At 47.3% G+C, this 11,241-nt stretch overlaps 1 protein-coding gene across 1 annotated transcript; it reads left to right on the top strand.

Annotated features, from left to right (window-relative positions):
- Positions 1–3,132: 3,132 nt before the first annotated feature.
- LOC125519337 lies at positions 3,133–4,138 on the top strand. Its single transcript, XM_048684178.1, has one exon. The coding sequence runs from the start codon at positions 3,133–3,135 to the stop codon at positions 3,547–3,549; it is 417 nt and encodes a 138-aa protein (XP_048540135.1). The 3' UTR covers positions 3,550–4,138.
- The last annotated feature ends 7,103 nt before the right edge of the window (positions 4,139–11,241 follow it).

Here is an 11,241-nt window from a genome sequence, read left to right as displayed (position 1 = left end):
TCTTAATCATGCACTCCCTTCATTTCTAAACTACCAAAACGTCATATATTTACAAACAGAGGGAGTACAAAGTAATGTCCACACAAACATGCGGTTGGCAAAATAGAGAAGCATCTCTGGTTGGATGCCCAGGAGGCTCCGCCGCTCCTGGCTTCTGTTGTGTGAGCGTGTGCATGTTGTGGTGGTGTAGGTATATCGTATAGGCTGTACTCGGTCTTTCTCAAAATAATAATTGTTCAAGGTGATTATTTGGTCTAAGAGAATCTATAAACGCGGACACCAAATTCGGGCCCTCAAATGCCTGCGGGTGTGTCCACGGGAAGTGACTGGGCAACCCTTAAATTTCCTTCTCTGTATTTGAACATCTCATTTTTGAAACCTTAAATCCATACAAAACATGCAAAAGGAAAACATATGTACTACATAGATCAAGTAAAATCTACACTACCGTACTCCTCGTCAGAGATGTTTACAATCTCCATGCCAGGGTCCTGGCATATGGGCAGCGGCTGCAACTCTGGCTCTTCCCCGTTGGCTTTCGCCTCCTCCTCCGCCTCTAGTTCGATTAAAAGCGTGTCGGTCTCTGCCTATTCTAGTCGGATGAAGCGTTAGTTGGCCTCCACATGGGCTCCAGGATGGCGGTCTACTCTGCCATCTTCGCCGCTTGGGCGACCTCGAACTCCACCATGGCGTCCTCCACAGCGAGGCCCGCAACCGACTCCAGCTCCATCATGTTCTCCTCCTCCGCATTCGCCCCCTCCATGGGCTCCAGCTGCTGCACCGCCTCTTGCTCCTCTACCGGCTCCAACGAGTCCAAAGGCAAACCGGCTGCGATCCATTCGACGCGCCTAGCCTAGATTTCCTCGAGCATCTGGAATTGCGGAGGTAAACTTTTTCTGCCGAGCCACAACGGAGCCGGACCACGAGGGAAGAGGGAGGTGGAGAGGGAGAGAAGTGGATGGGCTCAGACTGGCGGCGCTGAGAGGGGGAAGCGGATTAGGCTTGGGCTGGCGGTCGCCGTCCGGCATAAATAGCCCGACTTTGGTCCTCAGGCAGCGAGCCAGAGTGGCGCCATGTGATGTTCACACCCCACCGAAGGAGACGCCCGTCGGACCGTTGGGTTTCCGAGCGATTACGTGTGAGACCCGGTCGTCAGTCTGACATGACGGGCGCGACTGGGCCTGATCAGCCCGGGCGTTTGAGGCCGGTTTGAGACACCCGAGTTGGTCAGGTTTTTTGACCAGTAAGTGACCGAGCCGCCCGCCCGGGGTTTGAGGTTTGAGCCCAGTTTAAAATGCCCGGCTGTAGATGCTTCAACCTTTGTGATCCACTTACTTAGCACCAAGAAGTTAGAGGACGTCCTCTTGTATAATAAGGAAAAAACTTGAAAAAGATTACGCTGCCTCGAACAAAATTCTCCTGTCGCAGCGGCTCTGAAATTGAAGCGGAGCAGAACGAAACGATGGGACTCGATGCATGCTGGGGAGCGCATGGTCCATCTGACGACTGACAATGGGTGGGGATGATCGATCGGCGCAGCCTGCGCCGAAAATTATTACCCCCTGTACCACTTGCAGCTCAGCAGGGCACATCTGTCAGTCCCTCCACAGTAAAGGCCTAAAGCGTAGCTGGCCCGATATGAGCCATGCACGACACGGCGACCCGAGCCAACTACCCTCTAGGCAACTCCTTTGTTTTAACTGGGTCTGTAATCTAATCCAATCTTCAATTTTTTTGCAGCAGTACTAATTATGGTAGAAAATCTGTTGTAAATATAGTAGTACTAGTTTCTAGTCGGTGGCAATAGGACAGATCCATGCATGTGTACAGAAAGCACCCAGCGATGCGAAATTGATGGGATCATGGGAGCGATTTGCTCTAACAAAACAAACAAAACAATACACATGGCAGCAATTAACCATAGTTGTACGTCCTAGTAGCTACTCTATAGCAATGCAGATGATGCATGCATCGTCCTAGTACTACTGCTCTATAGCAACACAGAAGAACATGCTTTGGAGACCAGCTAGAATAACTTCACTGTGCTGCTGTAAACATCTTTCTGCAGCTGTGGTAGGTATGTAGGAGGGGTAGGAACAACATTCGTGAGGTGCTCAGTAATTAAGTATACATTAATCACCGTTCTTAAACCACTGTAGTTGCATCTTGCATCGCGGGAATTGAGGGGTGGGCAGAGCAGGGTGGAGCGAAATTAACCCTGGTGCAGTGAAAATTCATGATTCGGTACCTGCAGCCAGCCTGCCGCCATCCTTCTTAACTGATCCGTATTCAACCCCTTTTTCTCAGAGAGAGGGAGAGAGAGAGATGGAACATGGAAGTTTTAGGAGGGCTGCGATCTACTTAGTCGATCCAAGAGTTTCACCACCCTCTCGTTCTCCCCACAATCATTTGCGCCACCCCTCCCTCCCCCCCTCTCTCTCTCTCTCTCTCGATTTTTTTCAAAACTATCTCCAATTTTGTAGCAAATTCGAAAACTATAGCACCCAATGCAAAAAATTCAAAACTATGACCTTGTCGGCCTCGTGTGGGCCGAAAAGGGAGTTTTCGGCCAGGATTTGGCCGAAATGGGCTTTTCGGCCGTGCCTTGGCTGGAGTGGTGCGTACCTCGACCGAAAAGACCTTTTTGGTTAGCAGTAGGCCGAAAAGTCCTTTTTGGTCAGTAGTAGGCCGAAAAGTCTCTAGAGCCCACCTTTTCACGTTAATGGGAGGCCGAAGCTGCATGGCTCCACTTTTCGGCTTATGTTAGACCAAAATGATTTTTGTTTTTAATTTTGGCTTATGAATACTGTGCAATCATTGTCCATCTTAGACATAGGGTCGTCCAATAGGGAATCTCTCATATGACCAGAGCTGCAACAATAATGGACATCCAACAAAACTAGATTTTCTAGACTTCAACAGGCAAACTTTGTATAGGCCTCTGTACGTAGCCGCTAACATAAAACTCCTTTGCAGAATATCCCTAGGACGAGTTGGCGGAAAAATATTAAGGGAAAAGGGTTGCGCAAAAATATATTTTTTAATATCTAAGATGGGCAATGATTGCACAGTATTCATAAGCCAAAATTAAAAAAAATTATTTTGGCCTAACATAAGCTGAAGGGTGGAGCCATGCAGCTTTGGCCTCCCGTTAACGTGAAAAGGCGGAGCGGATGCATGGCCATGCTGGCAACTGCGCCACTGCAGCAAGACGACGGCGTCGACGTCGGCTTCGCCACACCGCTGGCGACGGGTGGAGAAATTGGGCCGCGAGACGGCTGCGGAGCGGGGGCCACCGCCGGCGACGAGGGCAGCTTCACCATGCCCATGGCGGCCGACAGTCCGCTGGTGCCGGCGACGGTGTGCCCACCGGCGCCTTGGAAGTCAGCACCGGTGCCGACGGGGAAGCGTGCGCCTTTGCAGCAGCGGCTCTTCTACCCGGTGCCGCGCGACTTGACCACCGTGTTCGTGGCTGTGCCGCAGTGCCCGCCGCCCGCCAAGAAGATGCGGGCGCACGTGGTGGAATCATCTGTGCCTCTAGGCACGTGACGATGCTGCTCCCGACATCGGCTGCGTCACACCCAAGGCACGCGACTCCATGGCCATGCTGCCCATGCATGGCACAACTGCAGCAAGACCTCGGCGCCGATGTGATCGGCCTCGCTACGCCACTGGCCACGGGTGAAAAAATCGGGCCGGGTGACGGCTGCAAGTATGGCGCCGCTGCCGGCAACGAGGGCAGCTTCACCATGCATGCCGACGACCGCCAAGGGCGCGCTGGTGCCGGCCACGGTGTGCCCGCCGGCGCCGACAAGGAAGCGTCGACCGCTGCAGCAGAGGCTTTTCTACCCGGTGCCGCGCGACCTCACCGGAGTCTTGGTCGCCGTGCGGCAGTGCCCGTCGCCGGCCAAGAAGATGCTGGTGCACGTTGTCGAACAGTCTGTGCCTCTAGGCATATGCTGCCACGCGACATTGTCCCGACCGCGAGTGCTGGAAAGAGTAGTGAAGCTTTATTGATATCTCATTCACACACAACATTAGCACTGAAGTTTAGCTGAACCAGTGCTTCTCTCTCTGTTGGAGCTGAATCCCTCGGCTCCTCTCTCTCTCTCTCTCTCACTATCTCTTTATTGTTCCTCTCAACATGTACAAATACACGAGTTTTGTTTTGGTGACTTGCTGCCTCAAACGGCCAAAACCTTTTCTATTGTTGATGATGCACTGCAAACTTGTCTTACAGATGATATGATAGGCATATGCACATGCCATTTATAGGCTTTCCCAAATCGACTAAGCACAGTGAGAGTTGTGTTCTGATGCACAAGTCGTCCCTAGTAATCTTCCTTGCATGCAAACTCCAACTTTACTTCTAAACTACTAGCACTTCCTAAGAGCATCTACGTACAACCGGCGTCCTCAAATTCTCTTCAAACGTACACGGATGCACCCGGTCAGTGAACTTCACATTGAAGTGCACCATCGCCACAGTGCACCTCGCACCGGTGCATCACTCTGGTGTACCACCAGCATATTGGCCAGCCTTGTCGACACCGAAGAGGAACACATGTCCAAAAGATGCAAACATATGCTGCTCCGATCCAACGAGAACCTCCCTCCCCGTGTCGGCCAATGGGCTAGATGCAGATGGAAGTACGCCCACCGACACCATGCTAACCACACCACTGCCGGCATCCGAGCTAACATACACCGAGTGCTTGCACCACGAGGCCTAAATCCATGACCATGCTTTCAACGAAGTAACGACGGCGCCGTCATCGCCGATCCAACAAGATGGATCTCGGTTTTCAATACTCATGTGCAGACTGAACCAGCCAGGGGAGAGGCGTGCGGCGGCCACCCACACCTACACGCATTGCAGATATGACACATGTCCACTCGCCATGCCAAGCATCCGACCGACAGCCGGATCTCATGTGGGGCCGCGCCCCGCCGTGCGCTGGGCTCCTTGCGGGAGGTCGCCATGTCAATGTGATGTGCCATGGCTCGGGGCCAAATTTCGTGTTTTGACCCTTTTGGCGTAATTTTGTAGGATGTGACCCTGGTTGCAAAAAAATTCGGCATCTAACACTTTCTGATACCGCCAAAGCACATGGTGGTAAGGTTGAACAGGCTAACGCCAGTGCCCATGGCGGTAGCCCACTTATCCACAACAGCCTTGCCAAACGGCTGTCGTCTCCTGTCGTCAACCCTAACGCCAGGGCACTCGGCGGTAGGCTATGCAACCCTACCGCCAAAGGCCCTGGCGGTAGGTTCTGAACCGTTATAAGCCCGCGGGGGCCGACTCATGGGGCCCACCCACGAACCTAGTCCCCATCTTCTTCTCCACCGCCGCCGCCCACAAGAACAGAGGAGGCTCCCTCTCTCATCCCCTCCACTCCCCCTCCGATCTTCTTCGTTTGTCCACCGTTTTTGCAGATCGAGATGGCTCCGAAACAAGAAAAGTAAGCTCTCTCTCAATCCCTCCAATTCGTTTTAGTTAAGAAGCTTTCGATTCAACGCATTATTTGGCACAAGATGAACCCTATTTCATCTAGCAGATTTTAATTTTTGTTGTTTTTAGGTTCGTTTAGTTAGGAGTAATATGATGTTTGATGTAGTTGAATATGATAGAAGCCTATTTTATGTAGTTGATGAACCCTAGTTCATGTTAATATATTTTTCGAATTATTTATTGATGTTTGATGTGGTTAAATATGTTTGAATATGATTGATGCGGTGATGTAGTTGAATATGATTTGTCAACTAGTTAGAAGATGAACCTAGTTTTTTTACAATAATATGTGGTTGAATTTTTTTTTACAATTGTTGAATATGATATGATGGATGTTAGTTAAGTGGCTGAATATGATTGGTTAATGTGATATGATGGATTCTAAGGATTGATTAACTAGTTTGAAGATGAACCCTAGTTCATGTTTATAGTATTTTTTTTACAGTTGTTGACAATGATATTATTGATGTTAGTTGAATGGTTTAATATGAAATGATGATTATATGTTGATAACTAAATTTTGTTGTTTCAGGAGCCCCCCCCCTTGGTCCAGCGGTCTGCACTAATTACACTATGCTTGACCCGGCATTCAATAACGGCCATCGCACCCGTTACATCAAGAACGGAGTGGTAAATAACAATGATCAACGTCTTGAATCAAAATTTTGGTTCCCAAAAGTTTGTTACTAACTATTTTCGTGTACAAGTAGACAAATGCTTCCGCCATTACGTATGAAGGGCAACACCAAGGTCACTGAGATGAAATACAACAACTGCTACGAGCCATATTACAGGAGAGTCGGGCTATTGGGTTTCGTGCTCCGGTTCAAGAGTGTGCCGCCGACGCTTGTTCACACGGCTCTCACATCGTTGGTGGACCATTGGCGTCCCGAGATGCACTCTTTCCATCTCCCATGCGGTGAGATGACAGTGACCCTCGAGGACTTCGCCATGATCATGGCCCTACCGATCCATGGCCAGGCTCTCATTGGGCGCGTGGAGAGGAAGAACTGGCCGGACAGGGTTAACGCCCTCATCGGTGGCTGCCCTCCCATGAAGAACAACCGAACGTCCGGTGTACCACTTCCCTGGCTCCTAACCCACCGGGTCGTATGCCCGCAAGATGCGGATCCGAGGACCGTGGAGCAGTATGCGAGGGCCTACTTGTTGTTTCTTCTCACAGAGGTCGTATTTCCAGACTGCTCGGGGGGACAACGCCCTATGGATGTAACTGGACTTCCTGGCCGACTAGGATGCAGGGAACAGATGGGGATCCGCCGGCCTCGCGTACCTCTACCATTCGGTAGGACATCATATATCTCAATATTCGTATATGGACGTATGTGTGTGCTGCTTTAAATTGAGTCATTTGATAATTAATTTTTATTTGGAGCTGGATGAGGCAACGCAAAGGACCGAAAAAACGATTAGGATGTGTGGGTGTGTCTGGGCCCTCTCGATTTGGAGTTGGGGGCGGCTGTCGGTTCGTCATCCTGAGAAACTGCCATGGACTGCATGGACGGACTATGGCGAAGACGGCGACAGTGCTTGATACCCTACCGCCGCGTACTCTTTGGACGTAGTTAAAATCTTCGCAGGCAAGGGCAGTGCGTTGTACATGGCCTTCACAAATGAGCTAGACAACCAGACATCTTTTCAGGAATACCAACGAGCAAGCTAGTTTTTTAATGTAGCCACTTTCACGGTTGCTAAACAGTCTTTCTGTAGGTTAACTAGTGGCCGTACCACAATAGAGCTTGGGGTTTCGAACTTAACGAGATGTGCTATCGGACCGCCTTCTGTACTGGTGCATTGTCCCAATGATATGCGTGTACACCGTCGAATGGCACCTACCATAGCGCGTGGCCACACAATTTGGCGTATTGCAACACACTCCACCGGCACGCCCCCACGACACCGTTGGTTACGACCTTCACTGGTATAGGCTGCCATCTCTTTTACCGTGTTTTCATTAAATTTGACGTTCTTATGGTCTTTTGTGTTTTCTTGCTTGTTATGCCCTCTGCCGGAAGAGCAAGCATCATTCTTAGTCGATACTGGACTGGGCCGAAGAGCACGAGACTTTTGTGAAAATGCGGGATGAGAGGACGTTCTGCAAAGACGGGGAGAGGTCATGCATTTGCTAGAATGTGTATGAGAGGCACATGAATTGGTATGACGATGGCATCAACTTTCGTCTGCGTATGAGGCTACAGTGGACGGAAGCGGACATGGCATCACTACAGGAGGCGGAGGACTCTGAGAATGAAGCATACAAGAGAAACCTCAAATATATGGAAGCTGATTTCAGGGAGTTTGCACCCCTGATGAATAGAGTGGTAAGTTTTGTTGAAATGCATTGGAGACGGTAGTTGGATGATGCTGACTTGGTCATTAATGATCCTTACACTTGCAGGCCACTGAGCTGAACATAAACATCATCGATGCTCGAATGCGCTAAGTTATGACCCCGGAACCATGGAGGGTGACGACAAGCTGAGGGAAGCGATGAAGGTAACTTTAAGCCTCATAGCATTCTGTTCGAGCAACCATAAATTTGATCCATGCCACGTTCTTTCTTATTTGCAACCCAGAACCTGATCCAAGCCATTCTTTTCTATATTTTTGTTTTTGCAGAAGATCATGAACCATTGCCACAGGCTAGCGGGCATGCTTGGGTGCGCTGCCTCGGTTGACATGCATGTTAGATACGACTCCGTCGTATTTATGATTTTTGATTGTTTCATGCCAATATTCTACAACTTTCATATACTTTTGGCAACCTTTTATACTATTTTTGGGACTAACATATTGATCCAGTGCCCAGTGTCAGTTGCATGGTTGTTGCATATTTTATGTTTTGCAGAAAACTCATATCAAACGGAATCCAAACGGGATAAAAACGGACGGGGAATATTTTTGGAATATTTGGAGAACATGGGAAGAAAATCAACGTGAGACGGTGCTCGAGGGAGGCACGAGGCAGGGGGGCGCGCCCCACCCCTTGGGTGCGCCCCTGACCCTCGTAGGCCCCTCGTAAGGCAGTTGCTGCTATTCTTTTGCCGCAAGAAAGCTAATTTTCAGAAGAAAAAAAATTATCGGCGAAGATTTCAGTCCAATCGGAGTTACGGATCTCCATATATATACGAAACGGTGAAAGGGCAGCCACGAGAACGCAGAAACAGAGAGAGACAGAGAGAAAGATACAATCTCGGAGGGGCTCTCGCCCCTCCCACGCCATGGAGGCCAAGGACCAGAGGGGAAACCCTTCTCCCATCTAGGGAGGAGGTCAAGGAAGAAGAAGAAGAAGAAGGGCCCCCTATCCCCTTCTCTTCCGGTGGCGCCGGGACGCTGCCGTGGCCATCATCATCATCGCCGCAATCTACACAAACAACTTCACCGCCATCATCACCAACTCTCCCCCCCTCTATCCAGCGGTGTAAACCCTCTTTTACCCACTGTAATCTCTACTTAAACATGGTGCTCAACGCTATATATTATTTCCCAATGACGTATGGCTATCCTATGATGTTTGAGTAGATCCGTTTTGTCCTATGGGTTATTTGATGATCGTGATTGGTTTGAGTTGCATGTTTTATTATTGGTGCTGTCCTATGGTGCTCTCCATGTCGCGCAAGCGTGAGGGATTCCCGCTGTAGGGTTTGCAATATGTTCATGATTTGCTTATGGTGGGTGGCGTGAGTGACAGAAGCACATACCCGAGTAAGTAGGTTGTTTGCGTATGGGATAAAGAGGACTTGATACTTTGATGCTATGGTTGGGTTTTACCTTAATGATCTTTAGTAGTTGCGGATGCTTGCTAGAGTTCCAATCATAAGTGCATATGATCCAAGTAGAGAAATTATGTTAGCTTATGCCTCTCCCTCAAGTAAAATTGCAATAATGATTACCGGTCTAGTTATCGATTGCCTAGGGACAAATAACTCTCTTGTGACAAAAAGCTCTCTACTAAAACTAATTTAGTTGTGTCATTATCTAAACAGCCCCTTGCTTTTATTTACATGCGCTTTATATTCTTGCAAACCTATCCCATTACACCTACAAAGTACTTCTAGTTTCATACTTATTCTAGGTAAAGCGAACGTTAAACGTGCATAGAGTTGTATCGGTGGTCGATATAACTTGAGGGAATATTTGTTCTACCTTTAGCTCCTCGTTGGGTTCGACACTCTTACTTATGGAAAGAGGCTACAATTGATCCCCTATACTTGTGGGTTATCAAGACTTTTTTCTGGCGCCGTTGCCGGGGAGCAATAGCATGGAGTGAATATTCTCGTGTGTGCTTGTTTGCTTTATCACTAAGTAATTTTTATTTGTTGTTCTTAGTTGTTCTTTATCTTTAGTTATGGATATGGAACACGAACTACCAAAAAATTAGGTGTACTCGCTACTCATGGAGATGGGGAACCTCCTAAAACCCTCGATGCTCATTATGTGAAAGAGATTATGTACTACTTTGATAATCCTGAGAAAGCCCCATTCAATTATGTTATGGGAGACACGTTGGATCAACGTGAATACTTTAGGGATTATCGCTTGACTCAAAAGGGCACACTATTATGGGATCAAATTTATATGTTGTATTGGTATGCTAGGCAACTATGCTTGAGATATGATTATACTTGTTGCTCTAGGATGAAGGCTCTGCACCTTCCCTTTTTATGCAAATTTAATGATGAGAAAACCTTGGCTTCTTATGCTAATGGTATATATGATTACTATGATGTGGAACAAATAGAAGAATCTGTTGCTTTTATGGGTGCTTATGAAATTGAATCTTTGTTTAAAGAGTGTGAAATTTTTGATGATTCAGTTTATAGACCTGAAAATTTAGCTATCCTTAAATATTGCTATGAGAATTATGAATTCAATTCCGATATTGATGATTTTATTGAGAAAGTCTCCGCTGTCCAAGAAGAGACTAATATTTTGCAGGAGTCTATGGAAAAAGAAATTGATGAAACTGTGAGATAATTGGATGAAAAAGATGATGAGGAGAGCGAAGAACAAAAGGAGGAAGAGTGGATTAGCTACCCGTTCCCACCTTATAATGAGATTAACTCTTCAACTCATACATTGTTTAATTTTCCTTCATGCTTACTGAAGGATGATTGCTATGATGATTGTTATGATCCCGTTGATTCTCTTGAAATATCCCTTTTTGATGATGTTTGCTATGCTTGTGGCCATAGTCCTATTATCTTTTTGAATTCTCCCGACTACACTATATCGAAGAAGTTTGCACTTATTAAGGATTATATTGATGGGTTGCATTTTACTATTACACATGATGATTTTGATGAATATAATATGAATTTGCTTGCTGCTCCTACTTGCAATTATTATGAGAGAGGAACTATATCTCCACCTCTCTATGTTTTCAATACGATAAAATTGCAAGAAACTGTTTATACTATGCATTGGGCTTTACTATGTGTGCATGAATTGTTCTTTTATGACATGCCGATGCATAGGAAGAGAGTTAGACTTCGTTGTTGCATGATATATGTTACTTTGTGCTCACTACTAAATTAAAAATCATTGTTAATTAAAATTGGCTTTCATATACCTTGGGATCCAGGTGGATTAATTACTTGAGCACTATATGCCTAGCTTAATGGATTTAAAGAAAGCGCTGCCAGGGAGACAACCCGGAAGTTTTAGAGAGTCATTTATTTCTGTTGAGTGCTTTTATATAGTTTTAGAAC

This window comes from Triticum urartu, chromosome 7 (genome assembly GCF_003073215.2).
Source record: "Triticum urartu cultivar G1812 chromosome 7, Tu2.1, whole genome shotgun sequence".
In the NCBI taxonomy this organism is placed as follows: Eukaryota; Viridiplantae; Streptophyta; class Magnoliopsida; order Poales; family Poaceae; genus Triticum; species Triticum urartu.
Note: the sequence above shows the minus strand (reverse complement) of the source record. Positions and strands in the feature narration are given on the sequence as shown.

Bases quoted from the DNA above. Each gene is read 5' to 3' on its own strand.
- LOC125519337 (XM_048684178.1), top strand. From the start codon at position 3,133: ATGCAGCTTTGGCCTCCCGTTAACGTGAAAAGGCGGAGCGGATGCATG.